Source organism: Macaca nemestrina, chromosome 18 (assembly GCF_043159975.1).
Source record: "Macaca nemestrina isolate mMacNem1 chromosome 18, mMacNem.hap1, whole genome shotgun sequence".
Taxonomy (NCBI): domain Eukaryota; kingdom Metazoa; phylum Chordata; class Mammalia; order Primates; family Cercopithecidae; genus Macaca; species Macaca nemestrina.
Genome location: NC_092142.1, coordinates 88,594,409 through 88,620,574, shown reverse-complemented (window position 1 = coordinate 88,620,574; position 26,166 = coordinate 88,594,409). Strand labels below are relative to the sequence as shown.

The window sequence follows — 26,166 nt, the reverse complement described above, 5'->3', positions numbered from 1 at the left end:
GCAGGGAGTAACGAGTGCCATGCAAGGGTGCTTGTTTATTCTTTGAGATGTGAACTGTAGGCATCTGCTGTGCTGGGGTTCCTGTGCCGCCGGTAGGGGCCCCAGTCCTCCTGCTCCCGAATGGTTCTCTGTTGGTCACTCCCGCTGGAACTGCCGCTGGTGAGTGTCTCGTTTGACGCTCGCGTGATGATGATCTGTGGAACGACCACTTTCTTCCTGCTGGACTTTTGCTTTACATCAGGTTTCTCTAGAGGAAAAAACATCCAGGCATTTAGTAGATGTGTGGAAAGCTCCTTCCACCTCCTGCCATTGGTCAGAGGAAAGGAATTAGATGTATGGTTAGCAGAAGAAATGGGTGAGTCCAAAAGTGATCAAAACTGTCCATGAACATTCCAGGGCTTCATGGATTTGCAACTCAGCCATGAGGGTTGCTGATGCTGGACACCCTTTTTCAGGGAAGAAAACGGGAGAAACATTTCCACCGTCCGCGGCAGGATGGCGTCAGGGTGACCGGCACCGGAAGGAGAGAGGGCACATGTCCCGGCAGGGGCCGCCTCAGAGCTCAAGGTTCAGAGACATCATTTCCACTTCAAAGCTTTCTAATTCTGGTAAAGCCCTCTGTCCAGAACTTTATTCATTAGAATGTTCTAGAAATGGACATTTCTGATGTTGCTCACATTTTCTTTTTTTTTTTTTTTTGAGATGGAGTCTGGCTCTGCCGCCCAGACTGGAGTGCAGTGACCTGATCTCAGCTCACTGCAAGTTCCGCCTCCCGGGTTCCTGCCATTCTCCTGCCTCAGTCTCCCGAGTAGCTGAGACTACAGGCGCCCGCCACCTCGCCCGGCTAGTTTTTTGTATTTTTTAGTAGAGATGGGGTTTCACTGTGTCAGCCAGGATGGTCTCGATCTCCTGACCTCGTGATCCGCCCGTCTCGGCCTCCCAAAGTGCTGGGATTACAGGCTTGAGCCACCGTGCCCGGCCTCTCACATTTTCTGAAACTTGTTAAGGTTACAAGGAACGCCTGACACCTGTGAAACTGCTGAGCCTGCCGAGCATTGCCAAGTGCGAAGCGGAAGTGCTCCTTCGCCGGCTGCTCTCCTGGCTGGCCACCCGCCCCCTTCCTGGACTGTCATGCTACGGACTTCTGGGAGGGCAGGACGGAGCTCGCTCGCTCTGCACACGTGTGTGTGGTACAGGGTTAGAAGACTCACAGTCACCTTTTCACAGAAACATAACTACAGTGGGTATGTTGTTCTACAGCTTTGTGGGGACACTTGACAGCTCACGAACCTGGATGCGAGGTAGGATGGACAGCTGGCAATGGCAGTGCCGGTTTATTATTTTATGATTAGTAGTTTTTGAGACCGAGTCTCGCCTCTGTCACCCAGGCTGGAGTGCAGTGGTGTGATCTCGGCTCACCGCAACCTCTGCCTCCCGGGTTCAAGTGATTCTCCTGCCTCAGCCTCCCGAGCAGCTGGGACTACAGGCTCCCGCCACCACGTCCAGGTAATTTTTGTATTATTAGTAGAGATGGGGTTTCTCCACATTGGCCAGGCTGGTCTCAAACTCCCGACCTCAGGTGATCCACCGCCTCGGCCTCCCAAAGTGCTGGGATTACAGGTGTGAGCCACCACGTCCGGCCGACAGTGCTGGCTTTTTATCGTGTACCTGTTGTGAGCCCTAGAACAGTGAAAAATGACACACGGCAGCTTCTGCTATAGTCTCTGACAACCCACATTTCACAGACAAAACTGAGGCACAGACAAGCCAAGCCACCTGCCCAAGGCTCGTCAGACTGGGGAGCCACAGAGGCCAAGTCGCCTGCCCAAGGCTCGTCTGATGGGGTATTCAGGCCTCGGCCTCTCCCTTCGCCTGCGGTGCTGTGTTACAGAGCCTCATCGGTGTCAGCTGCCGAATGCCCCACAGCTGCATTAAGCACTGAGAGATGTCCCTTTTTCTTTTTTTGAGACAGGATCTTGGTCTGTGGCCCAGGCTGAAATGCAGTGGCATGATCATGGCTCACTGAAGCCTCAACTTCCTGGGCTCAAATGATCCTCCCACTCCAGCCTTCCGAGTAGCTGGGACCACCAGCATGCACCACCACACCCAGCTAATTTTAAAATTTTTTGAGGCCGGGCACGGTGGCTCAAGCCTGTAATCCCAGCACTTTGGGAGGCCGAGACGTGAGGATCATGAGGTCAGGAGATCGAGACCATCCTGGCTAACACGGTGAAACCCCGTCTCTACTAAAAATACAAAAAATTAGCCGGGCGAGGTGGCGGGCGCCTGTAGTCCCAGCTACTCGGGAGGCTGAGGCAGGAGAATGGCGTGAACCCGGGAGCTGGAGCTTGCAGTGAGCTGAGATCGCGCCACTGCACTCCAGCCTGGGCCACAGAGCCAGACTCGGTCTCAAAAAAAAAAATAATAAAAATAATAAAATAAAATTTTTTGTACACTCAGGGTTTTGCCATGTTGCCCAGGCTGGTCCCAAACTCTCGGGCTCCAGTTATTATTCTTCCACCTCACCCTCCCAAGGCGCTGGGATTACAGCAGCCATGAACCACTGTGCCAGCCCTTTTCTGCCATTTTTACAGACAGGGTCTCACTCTGTAGCCCAGGAAGGAGTGCAGTGGCTATTCGTAGATGTGATCATAGCAAACTACAGTCTTGACCTCCCAGGCCCAAGTGATCCTCCTACCTCAGCCTCCTGAGTAGCTGGGACCACAGATCTCACCTGTGGGACCGTATTATTCCCACACCACCATACCTGGCTCACTTCTTTTTCTTTTCAGTAGAGATGAGGTCACCTTGTGTTGCCCAGGCTGGTCTCAAACTTTTGGACTTAAGGGAGCCTCCTGCCTCAGTTTCCAAAGTGCTGAGATGATAGGTGTGAGCCACTGCGCCCAGCCTAGTCCCAATTTTTATCTTTTTCAGACAGTGCTACAGTGAACATTCTTGCATTTATGTGTTCACACTCTTTGGAGGGTTTATCTTTTGGTAAATTCCTAGAACTTCTGGGTAAATGGGTATAATTCACTTCAAATTTTGGTAAATACTGTCAAACTTTTCTGTAGAGACTACGTCAACTTACATTTCCACAAAGAGACTATGAACTTAGAAAGGTGTTCCCTATTCCAAACTTATAAAAACATTTGCCTATTTTCCACTTTTTCTCTTTTTTTTTGGGGGGGGGGTCAGGGTCTCACTCCGGTGACCCAGGCAGTGAGGGCAGGCGCAGCCCACCTGGAGCAGCCACTGCAAAGGCACCAGCTGCAGCAGACAAGGCGTGGCCAGGGCTGCGTGCTCCACAGATCCCACGGGAGACAGGAACAGGCAGGAGCCTCCCCCGTCCTGAGTTGATGCGGCAGGGGCCCAACCCAGCCACAGCCATGGCCCTGGGCATCCCTGTGCTCTCAGGGCCGAGGAAGCACCCCCAACCCCTGCAGGCTCAGCAGTGCCTGCTCCCACTGTCTGGTCTCTCCCCACTTCCACTGCCCACTCCAATTCCCACTGCCAACTCCAATTCCCACCACCCGCTTCGACTCCCACCGCCCGCTCCGACTCCCACTGCCTGCTCCAATTCCCACTGCCCACTCCAATGCCCACTCCAATTCCCACTGCCCACTCCAATGCCCACCGCCCGCTCCGACTCCCACCGCCCGCTCCGACTCCCACCGCCCGCTCCGACTCCCACCGCCCGCTCCAATTTCCACTGCCCACTCCAATTCCCACTGCCCACTCCAATTTCAGAGCAAAGTTGAGGCCAAGCCCAGGCACTGCCATGACCTGGCCAGGTGTACATGCACTCAAGGCAATGCTGACAAGCCAGCCCCCACCGTCTCAATCCCCCTCCAGACTTCAGGTCCTGACGAGCATGGGGAGAAAGGTGAGAGGGACCTGAGGGCAGTCCAGCCTGAGCCTGCAGGCATCCCTCACCGCGAACAGCCTGGACACCATGGACAACACGATTAATGGCAGCAGGAGGCAGAAAGGCTCTTGGGCAGAAAGGAGCAGGCCCCAGTGAAGCCCCACCTTTAAGCCAGGGATGGCCTAAAGCCTGGCTGTGCGCAGCGGCCGGACCCCACACTTGCTCTCCCACACACCGCTCACTGTTGTCTACCTGGCTCGCCATTTGCAGGTGTGGGATCTGGACTAGGAGTGTGAGCCGAGTGCAGTCTGCTGGCTGAGTGGACAGTACAAGCCCAGCAGCTGTGAGCAAAACCCAGGCAGAAGTGCTGCGGTCACAGAGGTTTCCGGCAAAGTGACACCCGAAGGCTCCCGTGACAGCAGCAGGTGGTGGCACGACCAAGACTCAACAAAGCCCCAACCACCCAGACTCAAGTGATCCTCCCACCTCATTTAAAATTTGTTTTGGGCCGGGCGCGGTGGTTCACGCCTGTAATCCCAGGACTTTTGAGAGGCGGAGGCGGGAGGATCGCGAGGTCAGGAGATCAAGACCATCCTGGCTAACACGGTGAAACCCCGTCTCTACTAAAAATACAACAAAAAATAAGCCAGGTGTGAGGGCAGGCACCTGTAGTCCCAGCTACTCAGGAGGCTGAGGCAGGAGAATGGCGCGAACCCGGGAGGCGGAGCTTGCAGTGAGCCGAGATCGCGCCACTCACTCCAGCCTGGGCGACAGAGCGAGGCTCCGTCTCAAAAAAAGAAGAAATTGAATCATACAGCATGTGACCTTCTGCAATTGGCTTTTTTCACTCAGCATGATATTTTTTAATAGCTCATAGAAGTGTTCCATTTTTCTTCTTATTCAAAATTTTCTTGCAATCAAGCATACTCTACCTTCATAAAAATGTTACAGGCCGGGCGCGGTGGCTCAAACCTGTAATACTGGCACTTTGGGAGGCCGAGGCGGGCGGATAACAAGGTCAGGAGTTTGAGATCAGCCTGTCCAATATGGTGAAACCCCATCTCTACTAAAAATACAAAAATTAGCCAGCCATGGTGGCGGTTGCCTTAAGCTGAGGCAGAAGAATTGCTTGAACCGGGGAGGCAAAAGTCTCAAAACAAACAAACAAACAAAGTTACAAAAGTGTTTAAACCAGCTGGGCACGGTGGCCCATGCCTGTGATCCCAGTACTTTGGGAGGCTGAGGCAGGTGGATCAGCTGAAGCCAAGAGTTCAAGGCCAGCCTGGCCAATGTGGCAAAACCCCATCTCTACTAAAAATACAAAAAAATTGGAGGGGCCGGGCGCGGTGGCTCAAGCCTGTAATCCCAGCACTTTGGGAGGCCGAGATGGGCGGATCACGAGGTCAGGAGATCGAGACCATCCTGGCTAACACGGTGAAACCCCGTCTCTACTAAGAAATACAAAAAATAGCCGGGCGAGGTGGCGGGCGCCTGTAGTCCCAGCTACTCGGGAGGCTGAGGCCGGAGAATGGCGTGAACCCGGGAGGCGGAGCTTGCAGTGAGCTGAGATCCGGCCACTGCACTCCAGCCTGGGCTACAGAGCGAGACTCCGTCTCAAAAAAAAAAAAAAAAAAAAAAAAAAAAAAAAAAAATTTAGGTGGGGATGGTGGCGGGCACCTGTAATCCCAGTTACTTGGGAGGCTGAGGCAGGAGAATCTCTTGAATTTGGGCGGCAGAGGCTACAGTGAGCTGAAAGCTGAGATCGCACCACTGCACTCCAGCCTGGGCAACAAGAGTAAATAAAACTCCATCTCAAAAAAAAAAAAGAAAAAAGAAAGTGTTCAAACACACAAGAAAATAGAATATTTTCTATTGCACCTAAGCAGCGCTCAGCCTCAATCAGTATTTTCTTGTCTTGTTCTTTCTTCATTTTTTTCCTATCTTTTTTTTGAGATGGAGTCTCGCTCCATCGCCCAGGGATGATCTTGGTTCACTGCAACCTCTGCCTCCTGGGTTCAAGCGATTCTCCTGCCTCAGCCTCCAAACTAGCTGGAATTACAGGTGCACACCACCACGCCCAGCTAATTTTTTTGTATTTTTTGTAGAGACGGGGTTTTGCCATGTTGGCCAGGCGAACTCCTGACCTCAAGTGATCCGCCCGCCTTGGTCTCCCACAGTGCTAGGATTACAGCATGAGCCACCGCGCCCAGCGTCCTGAGTATCTTTAAGTAATTTCAGACATGATTTTACCCATAAATGTTGCAGTATACCTCTTTATCAGATAGGGATTGTGTTTTAGCATAACTACAATAGCACTGCCACATCTAAGAAAATTAACACTGACTCATCCCCAAATACCCAATCTGACTGTCTCAGGAGTGACTGAGCCCAGGTTCTAGGTCTCTCAGGTTTCCTTCTAACATTTCCTTCCTTTTTCCCCAAGTTCTTTATTTGTGGTAGAATTTCCAACACTGTGGAATAAGCTGACTGTAAATCTGTGATGTGTTAGATCTGTTTGTATGTTTGTGAATTTTGTAACGCAAAAATTTAAGCATATACAGCAGTGGTTATGATAACAGTATAATATATCTGTATCGGTCCATTTTCATGCTGCTAATAAAGACATACCAGAGACTGAATAATTTATTCAGGAAAAAGGTTTAATGGACTTATAGTTCCACATGACTGGGGAGGCCTCACAATCACAGCGGAAGGCGAGGAGGAGCAAGTCACGTCTTACACGGATGGCAGCGAGAAGAGAGAGCGCTTATGCAGGAAACTCCCGTTTTTAAAACCATCGAATCTCGTGAGACTCATTCACTATCACGAAAACAGCATGGGAAAGACCTGCCCCCATGATTCAATCACTTCCCACCCAGTTCTTCCCACATGTGGGAATTCAACATGAGATTTGGGTGAGGACACAGCCAAGCCATATCAATATCCCAACAGCTGCCACAGTGATTAGCTCATGGCCAAACTGTCTCCCCATCATGGCCCTTCCGTTCTGGTCACTACTGCTCCATAGTAATTTACCCCAAGCCTCAGCAGCTTAAAACGACTACTTGCTTTTCTCTGGATTTTATGGGTTCAGGACAGGTTTGGCAGGACAGGTATCACCTGTGGTTGCCCAGGCAGCTGCAGGCATCTAAAGACTCACTGAGACGTCCAGGGCGGCTCTTGGGGCTGGACACTGATGCTGGCTCCCCCTGAGGTGCACACCTCAAGCTGAGACGACTCCAGGATCCAGCCAGAGCCTGGAATCACTGACGGCTTGTTCACTCACAAGTCTGGCTCCTGTAGGAAGGGCTTAGGGACCAGGACTGCTAACTGCACTGCTTCCCAGGTTCAGATTCAGGTTAAACCACTTCCATCACCCTCCAAAGTCCCCAGGACGGGCTTAGGGACCAGGACTGCTAACTGCACTGCTTCCCAGGTTCAGATTCAGGTTAAACCACTTCCATCACCCTCCAAAGGCCCCTTGTGTTCAGCTGTGGTCGACTCCCATTCCTGCCCAGCAACCACTCATCTGCTTCTCTCTGCAATGTGTTTGTCTTTTCTGGACATTTCATGTAAAGGGAATTGCAGTATGAGTGGTCTTTCCTCTGGCTTTTCTCACTTAGCGTCCCACCTTCAGGATCCTTCACGGTGTGGCAAAGGAGTCAGCAGCCTGCTCCTCACCGTCGTGCAGCCCGTCACCGCGCGGAGAGCGTGCACACTTCATCTTCTCTCCTGAAACTCTGTCCTCACTCTGTTGTTTTCCCTTCATGTCCACCTTCCTCCCACACCTCTGGTGTGACAGGCACTGCTGGCGCCTTTCCAACAGGCGGTCCTCCTTCCCCCACTTCCGTTGCTGGTAGAGGTCCTGCCCACTGCTGTGCTTCACAGCTCCCTCCAGCCCCTGCGGAATCTGCACTGTTGAGTGTGTCCTAGAGAGGCTGGGCAGGCGAAGCCTGGGAAAGGTTTCCTTGCTAATATAAAGCAAGGAGCAACACCTTTGAAGTAGACGCAGTCCTGCCTGTGTGTGGGGGCTGTACACTCACTGGGGGCTGTGGACACTGAGAGTGGTCAGGAAGAGACATGCAAAGCCCTTGATGTCACGGCTGTGCTAACAAGCCAACCTGGAAGCCCTGCCTCTGACCCTTCATTTGTGAGACATTAAATCCCTGCGTTAAAACTGTGTTTACTTAGCTTTTCTGTAACTTTCAGCTAAAAGCACCCTGACAGACAGGTAGCATTTTCCAAACCGCCACCCTAAGGTGATGCTATTCCTGCAGACTTCCACCCTCTAGCGAGGGGTTTCAAAGCTAGGAATTCAAATCCAGGGCTTTGTTCCAAGTCCAAGGCCCAGAGCCTCCTACTTCCAGCTCTTGATCCCACAAGCCTATCTGAACCAGTCCAGACCCAGCTCCTCTGCCTAGCAGGCCAGTCATTCCCGACACTCTTTCTTGTCTGACCTGAGTGGTTCTTTTTTTTTTTTTTTTTTTTTTGAGACAGTCTCACTCTATAGCCTAGGCTGGAGTACAGTGGCGCGATCCCGCTCACTGCTACCTCCGCCTCCCAGGTCCCGGTTCAAGCAATTCTCCGCCTCAGCCTCCTGAGTAGCTGGGATTACAGGCAGATGCCACCATGCCCAGCTAATTTTTGTATTTTTAGTAGAGATGGGGTTTCACCATGTTGGCCAGGCTGGTCTTGAACTCCTGACCTTAAGTGATCCACCCACCTTGGTCTCCCAAAGTGCTGGGGTTACAGGCGTGAGCCACCGTGCCCGGCCGAGTGGTTCATTCTTGTGATGAAACTGAAACACTTCCTCCTCGCACAGGCCCCCAATCTCCTCAGATGCCAGGCTCTGCGGGTTCTGCCTGCTTGACCCTTCTGAAATTCTTACTGCAAGGCCTTGCTGGCTCCCACTGGGCCAACAGCAATGGGTCTCTGATGGGGCCACCTCCCCTGGGAACTTGCTTCCCTGTTGGTAGGCACAGACCCCATCATGCCGCCCTCGTTTTTTATTTTTAAATATTTGTTTTTTGTAGAGACAGGTCTCACTATGTTGCTCAAACTGGTCTTGAACTTCTGGGCTCAAAAGATCCTCCTGCCTCAGTCCGCCAAGTAGCTGGGACGACAGGTTTAACTGCGCCAGGCAGCATCTCCGTTGTTTAAACTATTTAACACTTCCAGCTCCATGTGGTAAAACTGATGGAAAACTTTGTATTCTAGCTTCTTCCTACTGTTAGGGCCTCATCTTCCCCACACACACCCAAAGGTCTGGTCACACCAGGCTGTTATAAAGGACGCCTTTGTCGCACCCAGGTTCTACCCCTCAGTCACCCTCCACAATGTGCTTGCGCCAGCAGCCCTCGGAGAGCTACGCTCCAGCCTGGGACGGCCTCCCAAGGCTCTGTTCCAGCGTGCGGAGGCTGAGGGATTCCCGGTGGCACCACCATACCCAGCCCTCCAGGAGAACCTCAGGTGAGACACACGCACACTGCTTCAGCCCCTCGACCACCTGGTACACACTTATCACTCGGGAACTGACTTACATTTTCATTAAACTTATGTTTTCAACCAAGAATTCTGGATATTTACCTCCTACATAAAGTTCCTAAAACAAACCAGTTTCAACTTTAGGGCGCGTGCCTGCTACTAGTGTCCATCCGGTATAGGCTCCTCACCCCAGCCCCAGATCCTCCAAGCCGCTGACCTCGCTTCGCTCCCTCCCGCCGTCTCCTACCTTCCTGCGAAGCTGCCGGCGACAGGTGCTTGGCTGTCGCGGACCCCGGGTGGAGGCTGTCCACAGGCTTCTCCGACTCCCTGTCTGCCTGCCTGGTTTCCTGCGAATGCTTCTCCATCAACTTATCCTTAGATTTTGGAACCGAATAGACGGATTCCTTCTTTTGCTCCTCACCTGAAACATACGGATCACGCGTCAGACCCGGGACTTACCGAATCCAGGGCAGTGGGTCCCATCGTCTTCAGTCGCCTGTTTGGGTCTAGAATAAGCTGGCTTCAGTCTCGAGTCTCTCCGTTTCCGTAACCGCCTCAGGCGGGAAGACACTTAAGGCGCCGTCCGTGGCGGACTCGGCGGCAGGAACGGTTCGCCCCGGGCCGAGGTCGGCGCCTGCGCTCGCGCCGCCCCGCCCAGCCCCGCCCCGGGCCCGCGCCGAGGGGCGGAGACGCGGGGAGCCCAGCGCCTGCGCCCCCTTTACCTTTCCTGGGTTTCTGTTTGCTTTTGGAAAGGCCCATAGGTGAGCCCACCGCCCCCGCCGGCGCAAGCCCGGGTCCCCGCACCTCCGCGGCCGCGCAGCCCTGAACGACCGACAAGAAGTCCTCGCGGCCGCGGCGCGCGTCACCATGGCGACCGCGCGCCGCGCAGCCCCGCCCCGCTCCTCTCGCGGGACCGGCCACCATCCTCTCGCGAGAGCAGCCCGTGCGACCGGAAGCGGGGCGGTGACCCCGGAAGTCCCCGCCGGGTGCAGGTTGGTCGGTTCGATCGCAGCCGGGACCTGACGCCGCCCGGAGTCGCCGTCCCTTCTCTCTCTCCGAGTGCTGCTCCTGTCATTGTGGCCATGGACGGTAAGAGATCGCGGCCGTCCTCCGGGGACTCGCGCGCGGGGCGGGGCCGCTTCTCCCACTGGCGTGGGCTCCGCCCACCTGGGGCCGCGGGCGGGGCTCGGGAGAGCTCTCGGGCCTCGACCCTCGATCCCAGACCCGGGACCCCTTCCCCAGGGCCTCGACCACCGACCCGGAACCCCTTCTCCTGGGCCTCAACCCCCGATCCCCGACCCAGACCCCTTCCCCGGAGCCTCAACCACCGACCCGGGACCCCTTCCCCCGGGCCTCGACCCTCGATCCCCGACCCGGGACCTCTCCCCTGGGGACTCGACCACCCACCCGGGACCCCTTCTCCCGGGCCTCGACTCCCGGCCGCCGACCGGGACCCTTCCCCAGCCCCTGACCCCCAACCCGGGATCCTTTACCCCGGGCCTCGACCCTCGACCTGGGACCCCTCCTCCCGGGCCTCGACCCCCGACCCCCGATTCGGGACCCCTTCCCCCAGGCCGCCACCCCCAACTCTCAACCCGGTACGCCTTCCCCGGGGCCTCGACCTCCGACCCCCAACCATGGACCCAAGACCTAGACCCCTGACCCACGATCCCTTGCCCTGAGCCTCGACCCCTGACCACCGACCCAGGACCCTTCTCTCCGGCCCTGGCACTCTTCAGCGTCAGGTGCCCTTCCCCGCCAGCTCGGTAGAGGGGACTGAGCGATGCCTGTTCGGGCTTTCGAGCCCTGGAATATCGGGCCAGAGGGCACAAGAAAAAGTGACAGTTGCACCCCCTCCCTCCAAACAGCATCAGGACGAATGAGAAGAGCTCAGACAAAAGTGTTCCCTAAGTGCCAGGCCCTGGTCACAGCAGCTCTTTGTGTCCATTCTCCAGATGGAGAGGCAGAGGTCTGAGCAGGAGCCAGCCCAAGGCAAGGGGCTCCAGGCAATGGAACACCCTGGTTCTGACCTTCTCCACCTGGGGCCGGCTCTGTGCTCAGGGATACTAAAGAACAGGATGAATCTGGCAGAATGAAGTCCTGCATTTGCTGAAACGTTGGGCTGGTGTGATGGGCATGCTTTTAAAAATACTTTTTGCAGGACCCAGTGCAGCGGCTCAGCCTGTAATCCCAGCACTTTGGGAGGCCTTAGGCGGGCAGATCACAAGGTCAGGAGATCGAGACCATCCTGGCTAACATGGTGAAACCCCGTCTCTACTAAAAATACAAACAGCTGGGTGTGGCGGTGGGCACCTGTAGTGCCAGCTACTCAGGAGGCTGAGGCCAGAGAATGGTGTGAAACTGGGAGGCGGAGCTTGCAGTGAGCTGAGATCGCGTGAGGCACTCCAGCCTGGGCGACAGAGCGAGACTCTGTGTAAGAAAAAAAAATACTTTTTGAAGTATGAGAAGCTATAGTACCACCGTGTCATCATGAAGGAAATGTGTAGAGATTTTCTACAGATTGCCTTGAGAGAAGATGAAAGATAGCATCTACCTCCCGCCACAAAAAAATATGCTGGCCAGGCCGGGTATGGTGGCTCAGGGCTGCAACCCCGGCACTCTGGGAGGCCAGGTGCGGTGGCTCAGGGCCCCGGCTCTTTGGGAGGCCGAGGTGGGTGGATCACGTGAGGTCAGGAGTTTGAGACCAGCCTGGCCAACATGGTGAAACGCCATCTCTACTAAAAATACAAAAATTAGCTGGGCGTGGTGGCAGGCACCTTTAATTCCAACTACTTGGGAGGCTGAGGCAGGAGAATCACTTGAAACTGGGAGGCACAGGTTCAGTGAGCCGAGATTGCGCCACTGCACTCCAGCCTGGGTGACAGAGCAAGAATCAGTCTCAAAAAAAAAAAAAAAATGTGACTTTTCACTCCACAGCTCACTCAGCTCTTTTGAGGGGACTTCTCTCAAGCCCATGTCAGATTTCCACAGAGTCAGATTTTGCCTTAGCTGGGTTTTTGTGCTGCCGCACACGGCTGGAGAAGAAAGCTGGGGTGAGGAGGGGTGGTTTGGCCAGCATCCCACGGTGAGTTGGGTGGGAAGGCCTGCGTGGCCTGCACTGTGTCACCTGGGTCAGGCTGGCTGTTTTCCAGTCACAGATAACCTTGGCCTTGACCACACTGCACTGATAGATGACAGATTGAACTTGGCCTTGACCACACCTGCACGGACAGGCGATAGATTGAATGATGCCCGAGCTCACTGGAACCCCAGGAGTCTCGTCTTGGAGCCTTGATTTGCATTTGTGAACACTCCGTAACCTCACTCTCTTACAGGTTCCATTTCCTCATTCTGGCTGGTGTGGTGAAGCCCTTTCAGGAATCAGGGGTCACTCTCCAAATTTAGCAGTTGAATGAATTCAGATCAGTCCTACTTTTTAAAAAAATATATTTTTTTCTCTCTTTTTTTTTTTCAGACAGAGTCTTGCTCTGTTACCCAGGCTGGAGTGCAGTGGCCGGATCTCAGCTCACTGCAAGCTCCGACTCCTGGGTTCACACCATTCTCCTGTCTCAGCCTCCCGAGTAGCTGGGACTACAGGCACCTGCCACCATGCCCGGCTAATTTTTCGTATTTTTAGTACAGATGGGGTTTCACCATGTTAGCCAGGATGGTCTCGGTCTCCTGACCTCGTGACCCACCTGCCTCGGCCTCCCAAAGTGCTGGGATTACAGGCGTGAGCCACTGAGCCCGGCCAAAAAATATTTTTTTCTAATAGAGATGAGGTCTGACTACATTCCCCAGGCTGGTCTTGAACTTCTCACCTCAAGTGAACTGCCCGCCTCCACCTCCCAAAGTGCTGTGATTACAGGCTTGAGCGACTGCCCGGTGGAAATCAGCTCTTTGATGCCTAAGAGTTACCACCTTGCTATTTTTATCCATTTACCTTTGGGGAGAAAGAGTCTAAAAAGTGAACTGTCAAGTACTGAACTTTTAAATTGGCCCAGGCTGGCCTCAAACCCCTGGCTTCAAATGATCCACTGGCCTCGGCCCCCCCAGAGTGCTGGGATTACAGGTGAACTTTTAAATTGGGAAAGAATCCCAAGGGGCTTTTGCAAAGTTGCATTAATTATAAACCACCATCTTTTGGTTTATAAAAAAGATGCTGCATCCACGACCTCTTCCGTCCTCACACTAACCCTCTAAGATTGACTGGTGCCGTCCTCATGTTCCTAACAAGGCAATGGGGAGGGAGCGTCTGCATTCGCTGGGCCCTGTGGCTAGCAAGGGGCCAGGGCTGGCACACGAATCTGTCTTGTGCCTCCCTTGTTGGGGGGCTCCCCGAAGGCCCCAGGCAGGTGTGGTCTGTGTCTGTGTTCTAGCTCCTGGTGTCTAGAAGGATCCGAGTAAGTCCCGCCTGCTAGAAGTGTAACATCCCATTCCCAATCCTCAAACCATTCCCTCTCTCTTTGCAGATACCCTGTTCCAGTTGAAGGTATGTACCGAACGGCCGTTCACCCCAGCCCTGTTCTGGTGAGGACAGATAGTGTAAGCCACACTCACTCAGAGCCACAGAAACAGCTGGGCAGATGATGTAATAGTTGAGTGACCACCACACAGGGCTCAGACTGCTGACCAAGGAGGGGATTATTGAGCCAGCTTGGTGACATATTAGCTCTTTTCTTATCAGGCTAAGTGGAGGCAGATCCTTAGGGTCATGTATGAAAGACGGAGTGTTGGCCGGGCGCGGTGGCTCACGCCTGTAATCCCAGCACTTTGGGAGGCCGAGGCGGGCGGATCACAAGGTCAGGAGATCGAGACCACGGTGAAACCCCGTCTCTACTAAAAATACAAAAAATTAGACGGAGTGTTACCTTTTTTTTTTTTTTGAGATGGCATCTCGCTCTGTCGCCCAGGCTGGAGTGCAATGGTGCGATCTCGACTCACTGTAACCTCTGCCTCCCGGGTTCAAGTGGTTCTTCTGCCTCAGCCTCCTGAGTAGCTGGGACTACAGGCGCCACCACCACGCCTGGCTAATTTTTTTTTACATTTTTTTTTTTTTTTTTTGAGACGGAGTCTCGCTCTGTAGCCCAGGCTGGAGTGCAGTGGCTGGATCTCAGCTCACTGCAAGCTCCGCCTCCCGGGTTCACGCCGTTCTCCGGCCTCAGCCTCCCGAGTAGCTGGGACTACAGGCTCCCGCCACCTCGCCCGGCTAGTTTTTTGTATTTCTTAGTAGAGACGGGGTTTCACCGTGTTAGCCAGGATGGTCTCGATCTCCTGACCTCGGGATCCACCCGTCTCGGCCTCCCAAAGTGTTGGGATTACAGGCTTGAGCCACCGTGCCCGGCCTACATTTTTAATAGGGACAGGGTTTCACCATGTTGGCCGGGATGGTCTCCATCTCTTGACCTCGTGATCCGCCCACCTCAGCCTCCCAAAGTGCTGGGATTGCAGGCATGAGCCACCACGCCCGGCCCGGAGTGTTATCTTAAGAAAGACAACTTGGATATTAGGCCTTGGCGTTCCGCTGTGTGGACTCATTCTTTGAGATCATTTGAAGGAGAGCTTTCTGAGTATTCCTTCCATGTGGGGTGGTGGTTGCAGCTTCCAGTAATCCCGGGCAGGTTTCTGTGCATTTCCCTGGGATATGCTCCTGGCTGCTCCTCCGTGGCCAGCTTCATCTTGCCTTGTCGATGGCTCTGAGCTCCTGGGATCTTCTGCCATCATGGTGGGTCTGTCAGATGCTGCTGGGCGCAGAGGGGACCCGCTGAGGCCTGCTTGTGTCCTGAACCCTGTGGCGCTGTGCTGGCCATCCTGAACCCTGTGGCGTCTGTGGTTCTAGATGGGTCGCCAGAGGCCCTGTTTCCTTGTTTTGCTGGCAGAGCAGTTAGGCCCCCAGCAGCTGTGTGTGCTGCCCAGCAACCTGTTGCATCCACAGCATTCTCTCAAGATAACATTTTCAGGTGTGTTTTTACCTGGAATTCCATCTTACGACTTGGGGGTAGCCTGAAATGAGTTTTCTTGAGTCTTTCTTTTACGTTGAAATCCATCTCTAAGCAGGGGATGAGACCAGAGCGAGAGGTTTCGGACCCTTCGCTCTGGAGGAGGCCTTGGGTGAGGGTGTTCACGGAAAAGAGACACTGGAGAAAACCCAAACAGCACCTGAGGCAGAGCAGACAGCTTCCTCCTCCAGCTGGTGCTCTCTCGCCACCCGGGATGCACGTCCGCAGGCTTCGTGCCTTCCCTGCCGTGTGCTGGGCCCAGGCTGGCTGATGGGTGCTTAGAACCTGTGTGGGCACAGGTGTGGGGGTGTGGAGAGCAAGGCCTGGGGGGTGGGCTCCACGCGTCTGACCCAGGACGTTGTGGCTTCTGCTCAGTTCACGGCGAAGCAGCTGGAGAAGCTGGCCAAGAAGGCGGAGAAGGACTCCAAGGCAGAGCAGGCCAAAGTGAAGAAGGTGAGACCCTGGGGGCCGTGGGGTCATGACTCTCCTGGTCTGTCTTCTGTCCTCTTCTGCCCTTATTTTTGTGTTCTGTTTTGTTTTGATGCCTTTTGGGGAGGGGCAGGGCACTTTCTACATCATAATTTAATCCTCACCTTGATATATATATGTGTGTGTATGTGTGTTTGTGTGTGTATATATATACGTTTTGTTTTTTTTTTTTTGAGACAGAGTCTCGCTCTGTTGCCCAGGCTGGAGTGCAGACGTGCGATCTCATCTCACTGCAACCTCCGCCTCCCGGGTTCAAGTGATTCTAGGGCCTTACCCTCACAAGTAGCTGTGATTACAGGCTTGCACCCAGCTAATTTTAAAATTTTTTTGTAGAGACAGGGTTTCGCCATGTTGGTCAGGCCGGTCTCGAACTCTTGGCCTCAAGTGACCTGCCTGCCTTGGCCTCCAAAAGTGCTGGGATGACAGGCATGAGCCACTGTGCCCAGCCTAATCCTCACCATGATTTCTCAGCCTCAGAGTATTTGCTTCTCACATGAGACAAACAGGAAGGGAGGTGCTGTGTGTGGTGGAGCCCGGAGTGGCTTCTGTCCTGCTCTATAGCCCCCGCCAGACCTTCCCAGCCCACCGAGGGCGTCCAGAGCATAGAGATGAGTGCATTGCCTTCATTCTTTTCCTTCTTTCCATTTCCAACATTCTGAACTTGATTTTGCCATAAAGTACAGGAAGAGGGCTTCTAGCTAGCTGCCTGCCACGATCCTATCTTTTGGTTTGTTTTTGTTTTTGTTTTTGTTTTTTTTGAGATGGAGTCTCACTGTCACCCAGCTGGAGGGCAGAGGTGCATCTCAGCTCACGGCAACCTCTGCCTCCTGGGTTCAGATGATTCTCCTGCCTCAGCCTCCTGAGTAGCTGGGATTACAGGCTTGAGCCACCAGGCCCGGCGGATCCTATCATTTTTCTCTCCCTCCTCCTTACAGAGCTGGTGCCTAGGGCATCATGGGGTGGGAGGGGGCAGGAGGCTCACAGGGGTGCCTCTCCAGGAGGGGCCCCCTCCCCATGATGGACAGGGCAGAAGGAAAGGAGGGATCTAGGCCGGGCGCAGTGATTCACACCTGTAGTCCTGGCTACTCGGAAGACTGAGGCGGGATAATTGCTTAATCCCAGGAGGTGGAGGTTGCAGTGAGCGGAGATCACACCGCTGCACTCCATACTGGGCCACAGAGCAAGACTCCACCTCCAAAAAGAAAAAAGAAAAGAAGATGGGATCTTGTGCAGCTCTTAAGACTGCATAGGCCGGGCGCGGTGGCTCAAGGCTGTAATCCCAGCACTTTGGGAGGCCGAGACGGGCGGATCACGAGGCCAGGAGATCGAGACCATCCTGGCTAACACAGTGAAACCCCGTCTCTACTAAAAAAATACAAAAAAAAAACTAGCCGGGTGAGGTGGCGGGCGCCTGTAGTCCCAGCTACTCGGGAGGCTGAGGCAGGAGAATGACGTAAACCCGGGAGGCGGAGCTTGCAGTGAGCTGAGATCCGGCCACTGTACTCCAGCCCGGCGACAGAGCGAGAATCCGTCTCAAAAAAAAAAAAAAAAAAGACTGCATAATCGGTGAAGTAGGTCCCAGGGTATTGGACTTCAATAATTCTTCACCCACAACCAGGTTCCTAGGGAGAAAGGAGCTCGGAGAACTGCCTGCCACAGGCTCTGGGTGTCGCCCGCTGTGTCCTGTGCCCAGTGGAATGCTGAAGGGGTGCAGCAGGGAGCAGAAGCCTGCTTGTGGGGCTGGGCTGGGGCCTGAGTGTTTGCATTTTTAGCTCAAACATCTCTGGGGAGGCCGGGCGCGGTGGCTCAAGCCTGTAATCCCAGCACTTTGGGAGGCCGAGACGGGCGGATCACGAGGTCAGGAGATCGAGACCATCCTGGCTAACACGGTGAAACCCCGTCTCTACTAAGAAATACAAAAACTAGCCGGGCGAGGTGGCGGGCGCCTGTAGTCCCAGCTACTTGGGAGGCTGAGGCAGGAGAATGGCGTGAACCCGGGAGGCAGAGCTTGCAGTGAGCTGAGATCCGGCCACTGCACTCCAGCTCGGGTGACAGAGCGAGAATCCGTCTCAAAAAAAAAAAAAAAAAAAAACATCTCTGGGGAGAGGCCCGCCCACCCTAGCCAGTGGCGTCCAGGAGCAGTTAACACTGGGCTCCTGCGGCCGGGCACCGTGGCTCACGCCTGTAATCCCAGCACTTTGGGAGGCCAAGGCAGGCAGATCACGAGGTCAGGAGATTGAGACCATCCTGGCTAACACGGTGAAACCCCGTCTCTACTAAAAATACAAAAAATTACCCAGGTGTGGTGGCGGGCGCCTGTAGTCCCAGCTACTCGGGAGGCTGAGGCACGAGAATGGCGTGAACCCGGGAGGCGGAGCTTGCAATCGCGCCACTGCACTCCAGCCTGGGCGACAGAGTGAGACTCCGTCTCAAAAAAAAAAACCCACTGGGCTCCTCTGCAGGGGGCACACATACCACCAAGTTCTTCCAGCCGCTGTTTCCCCGTGTTTCAGGCCCTTCAGCAGAAAAATGTAGAGTGTGCCCGTGTGTATGCCGAGAACGCCATCCGCAAGAAGAACGAAGGTGTGAACTGGCTTCGGATGGCGTCCCGCGTAGACGCAGTGGCCTCCAAGGTGCAGACGGCCGTGACCATGAAGGGGGTGAGTGCTGGGCCCTGGTGCCAGGTGGGTGGCATCTGCCAACTGAGGCAAACATGGGCTCTGCGGTCTGGATCTGGGGCAGCTCAGAGTTGCGGGAAGCTGGGTCAGCATGGGGTGGGCAGTGCCGGCGGGGACACGGGTGAGGCTGGGTCAGCATGGGGTGGGCAGTGCCGGCGGGGACACGGGTGAGGCTGGGTCAGCATGGGGTGGGCAGTGCCGGCGGGGACACGGGTGAGGCTGGGTCAGCATGGGGTGGGCAGTGCCGGCGGGGACACGGGTGAGGCTGCACCCTCACTTGCACCCTCACTTGCACTGATGCCTCAGGAAGGACCTTTTGATAGGACCTGGGCTTTTTTTTTTTAATATTTTTTTTTAGAGACTCTCTTGCTCTGTCACCCAGGCTGGAGTGCAGTGGTTCAGTCTCAGCTCACTGCAGTCTCAACCTCCTGGGCTCAAGCGATCCTCCTGCCTCAGCCTCCCAGGTAGCTGAGACCACGATGTCAGGCATCCACCACGCCCGGCTGATTTTTTTCATTTTCATGTAGAGACAGGGTGTCTGTGTTGGCCACGCTGGTCTCAAACTCCTGGCCTCGAGCAATCCTCCCACCTCAGCCTCCCAGAGTGCTGGAATTGTAGGCGTGAACCACTCACTGTCACTGTGCCCGGCCAGGCCTCGGTCTTGGCAGCTGCCACAAGAGACGGAGCCTGCATGGCCAGGCTCATCTGCTGGGTCAGGGGACATCACAGCAGAGCCTTCGCTGTTGCAGGCATTTCCTTCCCACAGTGCGGGTGGCCAGGAGAGCACAGCGGTCCAGGAAACCCCACGTCGTTAGCTTTTTCTCCGGGGACCCCGCCCTGGGTCTCCACAGCCTTTTCCGTGGAGTTGGTCTTTCCATAGGACCCAGATGATGGCTCAGCCCAGAGCTGGGGTTTTGTGGGTCAGGGCTGGGGTGCCGCAGCTCTCCTATCAGAGCCCAGGGGACCCATCCCTCGTGCGTGAGCTCCGCTTGCCTTTCATCCCGTTCCCTCTTGCACCCTCTCCTATTTCAGGTGACCAAGAACATGGCCCAGGTGACCAAAGCTCTGGACAAGGCCCTAAGCACCATGGACCTACAGAAGGTCTCCTCAGTGATGGACAGGTTCGAGCAGCAGGTGCAGAACCTGGACGTCCACACGTCGGTATGTGCCCTGCCCTTGGGCTGTGGCCTGGGGACATGGAGGTGTGTGGGCAGCTCATGGGGGGTGGCCCACAGGCTGACGTGCTGTCTCTGCATACCTGTGGTTGCTCCCTGACGTCACCAAGCATCCTCTGTGCTGGGTCCCTGCCAGGACCCTGATGGGTAGGGTGGGCAGGGTGGCAGCGGCCTCCTGCAGGCACCTGGCTCCTTGTGGGGAGGCTCAGATAGCAAACAAGCATGCAGAGGTGTAGAAAGATGTCCAGCCAAGGCAGCAGGCATGGCGCAGTCAGAGGGTGGGGCTGGGTGTGGGGGCAGGAAAGGCTCCTGGCGGAAGGTGAGGCAGAGAGAGTCACTGAGAGAACAGGGCAAGAACGTGGCTGGCTGTGTGAGGGAACGAAAAGTGTGGTCGGACCCTTGTGAAGCTGAGTGGGGCCTCGTGGGCCTGGGCCCCACCTGTTGTCCAGAGCGTGCCCCTGCCCCCAGGTGATGGAGGACTCCATGAGCTCGGCCACCACGCTGACCACACCGCAGGAGCAGGTGGACAGCCTCATCATGCAGATCGCTGAGGAGAATGGCCTGGAGGTGCTGGACCAGCTCAGCCAGCTGCCCGAGGGCGCCTCTGCTGTGGGCGAGAGCTCCGTGCGCAGCCAGGAGGACCAGCTGTCACGGAGGTAGGGTCGGTCCCCGAAACGCTGTGTGCCCCGCACTCTGGTCCTGTGGGAAGGGAGAGGGCATTGGGGGTTAGAGGCTGGAGGAGAGCTTGGGCTAAGGCTCCGACCAGCGAGCCCTGATCTCAACTCAGAGGCCCCGGCCGCAGCTGCCCCCGAGCCAAGCCGCCCGCTGCTGCCCCATCCTGCTCCAGCTGGCTTGGAGGCTTCAGTGTGTGTCGGGCGTGGCGTCTACGCACATCTGCAGTGCACTTTAGAATACTGCGCCCTTCCTAACGGATCAGGTAAAAGTGGGACGGGCATGTCTGTTTCCAAGGCCTGTCACTCGTTCCCTCAGGAACTGAGGAGGAAAAGGGTCATTGCACACCACACGGAGGGGACACCTTTACCGGGAGCACGTGCTGCTCACAGACCCCTTTCCCCGCCCTGACCCGAGTCGTGTTGTTGGTTTCCAGGTTGGCCGCCTTGAGGAACTAGCTGTGCCCCGCCGCAGTGCACCACCTCTGCCCCGTGGTGTGCTGGAAGGTTCCCTGTCCTCTCCCCACCGCGTCTTGCCTTCGTGCTGGCCCTGCGGAGCTGTGACCGGCAGCCACTCTGTGTGTCTCACCTGCCAGGCCTGCGTGGCCGCAGGGTGTTCCTGTTCCTTTAGGTTGGGCGGTGGGTCTGCGTCCTGGTGTTGAGTTTCTGCAAATTTGTGGGGGTGATTTCTGTGACTCTGGGCCCACAGCGGGGAGGCCAGGAGGGGCCCTGTGGACTTTTACCCAGCACTGTGGGGGCCTTCAGACTCTGGGGCAGCGGACATGCTGCTTCCTCATCAGCCAGAGGGGGTCAGGGCTACCCTGTTGCCAAGCAACTCCCTGAGGCCTCTCCACACCCCCTCAGCGGGCAGGAGGTCCCACCATGTGCACAGACATAGCCCAAGGAGGTACCACAGGCCTGTGTGTGCTGGGGGATGTCAGGTGCCACCCCGCGCCATCCTGGTGGCATTTACAATGACACCCTCCTCCTCCATGATTCCAGGAGTGGGGTCTCGGCTGCCCCTACCAGCTGGCTGAGCCCCTGGTCTCCTGCACTCCCTCAGTTCCTAAAACTGCCCAGTCCATGGGGACAGAACTGTCACCCAGATCCACATCCAAGTGTGCCCACCCTGCCGTCTTCATCCTCACCAGCTGCTGCCTCTGGAGGTGCCTTTGGCCACGTGGGCTGTGCTGTCTGTCTCCTCGGCAGAGCCCCTCCGCGGGCTGGCGCAGTCTGAGAGGATGTGTCTGCAGCTCCTCCCAGTGGGCAGCCTGGGTCTCCCAGAGGACCTGTCCCCGGGGCCTCGCTTCGCAGGATGCTGCCTGTGTCGCCTCTGCCGTCTGAACGACGGGGTTCCTGCCCAGCGTGGAAGCCACGGCAGCTGGTGAAGGGCGCTCAGGAGAGCCGTCTTCAGCTGGGCTGGGGTTGGGGCTCCTTTGAGGACAACCTGCCAGTGTGGCCCTGGAGAGCTGCCAGCAGCTCTTGGGACGGACTTGCTGGGAGGCTGAGGGGCTTTGGACCTGCTGTCTTTTCCATTTCCTAGAGTTTACGTCATTGTCTTGAGGCTTCCAGGATTTTTTGTTTTTTTGTCAAAGTAGAAAAGGCAGGTGGTGGGCGGCTGGTGGGGAGTGTGGTCCCCGCCCCCTCAGTCCCGCCCGTCCCTCGCAGCCCACACGGAGGCCGCAGCGGTGTCGTGGCTGTTACGTGCAGGAACGTGGAGACCCCGACTTTGGCTCACTGCGTTTGGTGTTTTTTTTTTTTTTCAGAACTTGGGAGCCCCAGGGAGGGGCTGGTGTTTGTAGGTCCTGGATGTGGTTCCCTCCAGCCTCCCCAAAATCAACCCTGGCGTTGAGAGAACGTCCTGTCCGTCGTGGGTAACAGCCTTGGGGAGGGCTCAGAGCTCTGCAGAGCCATGGCCGGGTGGGGGCTGCCTCAGTCCTGTCCTCTTGGGCACTGGGGAGAGGGGCCTGTTCACCTTTTTCCTAGAATGCTGTTGTAAATAAACAAATGGATCCCTGGAAACTTTCTCAATCTTTGCTTTGGAGCCTTGGGTGAGCCTCTGGATGTGGCCATCTCCCCACAACTGAGGACGGGCTCCTGGAGTGTTCACTGCGGGGGGCTGGGCAGACGGCAGCGCTCATTCTCAGACCCCGTCCAAACCGACAGAATCTCCTGTGTTAGGTTCTTACTTTGAAATAATTTAAAATTTGTATAACATGGTCTTTGTGCGCCTCGGCCAAACCGGGACACTTGCTGGGCACCGTGGTGCTCCTGACAGTCTCTGGTCTGACGTCCCCGCCGCACGTCCTGGTGCTGCCACCTCCAATCTGGAACAGCTCCTCGGTTTTCTTTCGTGACCTGAATGGTTTGAAACCTGCTGGCTGCTGTTTTGTAGAATTGTCCTCTGCCTGGGGGTGCGGTTTTCCCACGACGTGAGGAGGTCTTCATGACTTCTCGGTGGCAGGGGTGTGCGTCCCTGTGTCTTGGTGCAGGTGAATTTGTGACCTTCACCACTGGGTGCAGCGGCATCCTCAGGCGTCTCCGCTGGGAAGTTAGCTTTTTCCCTTTATTACTTTTGAGACAGAGTCTCACTCTGTCGCCCAGGCTGGAGCACAGTGGTGCAATCTCGGCTCACTGTAAACTCCGCCTCCCGGGTTCATGCGATTCTCCCGCCTCAGCCTCCTGAGTAGCTGGGATTACAGGCGTGCGCCACCACACTCGTCTAATTTTTGTATTTTTAGTAGAGACGGGGTTTCACCATGTTGGCCAGGCTGGTCTCGAACTCCTGACCTCAGGTGACGTGCCTGCCTCGGCCTCCCAAAGTGCTGGGATTACAGGCGTGAGCCACCGCGCCTGGCCTCATTTTCCCTTTTTAATTCATGTTCCTCTTGGGAAGATCCTTGAAGGTCGTGCAAACCTCAACCCACTTTGCCCTGGGCGTCAATGAAATCACTGGTTCTATTTGGGATTCTAAGGAGGACCCCTCCCCCACTCTCCATTATTTATATCTGGACCTGTTTGTTTCTTGGCGTGGGCTGCAGTGGTTGCTGTTGCTGACTTTGTGACTCGAAGTGTCGTACTGACGGCATTTAGGTCAGCCTCCCCCACCCTGGCACGGGCTGACCCCCAGCACTGCAGGAGGCTCTCGGCTCATCTTGGTCCCTCCCTGCCCCAGCCCCGGAATCAGCCCTTTCTCCAGGAAGCTCCGCTTCCTTTGAGTCGGGGAATGGTATTTAGAAAACCAGAATCTGGAGGCTGGGTGTGCTGGCTCACGCCTGAAATCCCAGCAGTCCAGGAGGTAAGGCAGGAGGGTCCCTTGAGCTCAGGAGTTGGAGACCAGCTTAGGAAACATAGTGAGACCCCCATCTCTACAAAAAATAAGGTAAGCCAGGCATGATGGCATGCGCCTGTGGTCCCAGTTACGTGGGAGGCTAGGAGGTTGAGGCTACAGTGAGTGAGAATCACACCACTGCACTCCAGCCTGGGTGACAGAGCGAGACCCTGTCTCAAAACAACCAGAAAACCAAGACCTGGGTACAAAGTCTGGGCTTCAGTGCTGCGTGCCGCTAGCCAGAGGCGTCTGCAGCCACCACGGTGCACGGTGGTACAGCCCTCTGCATGCACTAGAGCCACAGGTCCACACCGTTCTGTAGAATTCGGTCCAGTCTCCCCCTCATTTGTAGCTTCTCTGAAAATTTGGCTCTGGCACACTACCTTTCTGCTCATTTGTGCACCAATTAGTTTCAGAATTGCCAGCCACACTCCTGTGAAGGCCCCTAGCTAGAGAATGGCTCTGGGCTGGTGCGGCGGCTCACGCCTGTCATCCCAACACTTCTGGAGGCCGAGGTGGGCAGATCACCTGAGGTCAGGAGTTTGAGACCAGCCTGGCCAACATGGAGAAACCCTGTCTCTACTAAATATACAAAAAGTTAGCCGGCGTGGTGGTGCACACCTGTAATCGCAGCTACTCGGGAGGCTGAGGCAGGAGAATCGCTTGAACCTGGGAAGCAGAGGTTGGGGTGAGCCAAGATAGCGCCACTCCAGCCTGGGCAACAAGAGCGAAAATGTGTCAAAAATAAAAACAAAAACAAAACCGCTCTAAGCACTCCCCACATCCTTTCACAGTGGCTATTACGTGGTAGGTCCACGGTTTTGAATTCCAGTAGTAATTAAGATGCCACCATCCTGATAGGTTTTCATTAGTACTTTTTGGGTGTGAAGCGTCACTGTGGATGTGGATGTGGACTGGGAGGGGTTGCGTCCCTCCCCTCAGCTCCAGCCACGGAGCCAGCCCCGTCGCTCCCAGGCACGCCTCCCACGTCCTCACGGTCCACGGAGTTCGAGGGGCTTCCCAGAGAGAGAGGGCCCAGAGGGGTGGAGCTTGGGGTCTGCCTGCACCCCAGGATGGGGGTCTGCACCGCGGGGAGGCTCCAGCTCCGCCTCCTGCCTCCGTGTCACCTCTTGCCGGAATTCCCAGCCCTCCAGGGTTGGGCATGCTCCTTCCCAACCTCCTCTGCACAGGTCTGTGACCGGCACGCGGGAAGGACTCTGGGAAGCAGGTACGTTCCTGGGATGGCAATTAAGGTGCTGTCTTTCTGGACACTTTGGTGTGGATTTAATGTTGTTAGGATTATTTTCAGACTAGGATTAAAGCTCTTCTCATGAGAAAATACTTGTGGGCGGCAAGCCACGCAGGTGCCAAGGCGAGAGACCGAGGGCACGAGCTGTTCCAGTATCATAAAGAAAATACATAAGAATAGTTATACTAGAAATGGATTATAGCTATGATGATGTTATTAATAATCAGTTTGTAGCATTACTCTTTATTCTAATATCATAATAATCCTTGCTCTTACTCCCCGGGGGGGTTAGAGAAGACTCTGCTCCACACCTCTTGTGGAGGGCGGACATCAGTCAGGCCCGCCCACAGCCCTCCGGAGGCCTGACCGTCTCCCTGCGATGCTGTACTCCAGCGGTCACGCTCCTGTTTCACTTTCATGTTCCACCCTGTACACCCGGCTCCACCTTCCAGATAGCAGCAGCAGAATTAGTGAAAGTACTAAAAGTCTTTGAAATGCAGAGAAGAAATAATGGCGTGAGCTGTCCTCTCTCTCTGCCTTGGCTGCTGAACAGGGGAGGGCCCCCGTCCAGTGGACACGTGACTCGCGTGACCTTACCTGTCATTGGAGACGGCTCTCACTCCTTACCCTGCCCCTCTTGCCTTGTATCCAATATCAGCGCAGCCAGGCATTCGGGGCCACTACCGGTCTCCACGTCTAGGTGATAGTGGTCCCCCGGGCCCAGCTGTCTTTTCTTCTTTGTTTTGTGTCTTTATTTCTATGATCTCTCATCTCCACACATGAGGAGAAAAACCCACAGACCCTGTAGGGCTGGACCCTATAAATACTGTTAATAAAATTAGTCCTAATACCCCTGCAGCCCAGCAGGGACCCCCGGAGTCTCCAGTCCCAGAAGGAAAATGCCAGGCTGGGAGGGGAACCGACAGGACGATTATTGATAAGGGGATCCTGGAAGATCAGCACAGTCCCTTCTGGAGGCTTCAGAGCCACCTGCGGGGGCTGCTTCTCCATGGAAGGGCACAGACGCCGGAGCCCCCTGGTCCCCGACTCAGGGCCCCCAGCCGAGGCCTGGCCAGTGGGGAGTGAAGCCTCTCACCCGCCCGCACCCCCGATGCCGTGGTCGCCCCGCCCACACCCCCACGCTGTGGTCGCCCCACCCGCACCCCCACGCTGTGGTCACCCCGCCTGCACCCCCACGCTGTGGTCGCCCCGCCTCCACCCC

The 26,166-nt window shown here is 55.7% G+C and overlaps 3 protein-coding genes across 6 annotated transcripts in view; 1 reads left to right on the top strand and 2 right to left on the bottom strand.

The window, feature by feature from the left end:
- LOC105488864 (cyclin dependent kinase 10) overlaps positions 1-10,068 on the bottom strand; it is a 37,311-nt gene extending 27,243 nt beyond the window's left edge. For both annotated transcript variants that reach the window (XR_011616715.1, XR_011616718.1), the window contains exon 1: positions 9,812-10,068. The gene's annotated coding sequence lies outside the window, so the exon portion shown is untranslated. The remainder of the gene's footprint in view (positions 1-9,811) is intronic.
- On the bottom strand, positions 16-10,259 carry LOC105488866 (spermatogenesis associated 33). 2 transcript variants are annotated; one of them, XM_011753361.3, is made up of 3 exons: positions 10,157-10,259; positions 9,600-9,773; positions 16-247 (listed from the first exon to the last, which is right to left on the bottom strand). In XM_011753361.3, the coding sequence occupies exons 2-3, from the start codon at positions 9,715-9,717 to the stop codon at positions 36-38; spliced, it is 330 nt and encodes a 109-aa protein (XP_011751663.1). In that variant the 5' UTR covers positions 9,718-9,773; positions 10,157-10,259; the 3' UTR covers positions 16-35. The 2 variants fall into 2 exon arrangements, with proteins under 2 accessions (XP_011751663.1, XP_011751662.1); XM_011753360.3 differs by having other exon boundaries at positions 10,075-10,232.
- Positions 10,260-10,284: 25 nt separating this feature from the next.
- LOC105488867 (charged multivesicular body protein 1A) lies at positions 10,285-22,386 on the top strand. Of its 2 annotated transcripts, none has more exons than XM_011753364.2 (7): positions 10,285-10,441; positions 13,825-13,844; positions 15,727-15,804; positions 18,354-18,500; positions 19,551-19,679; positions 20,162-20,349; positions 20,802-22,386. In XM_011753364.2, exons 1-7 carry the CDS (start codon positions 10,435-10,437, stop codon positions 20,821-20,823), a joined length of 591 nt encoding a protein of 196 aa, XP_011751666.1. In that variant the 5' UTR covers positions 10,285-10,434; the 3' UTR covers positions 20,824-22,386. The 2 variants fall into 2 exon arrangements, 1 of the variants encoding a protein (XP_011751666.1); XR_011616720.1 differs by lacking the exons at positions 10,285-10,441; positions 13,825-13,844 and adding exons at positions 14,795-15,077; positions 15,192-15,312.
- The last annotated feature ends 3,780 nt before the right edge of the window (positions 22,387-26,166 follow it).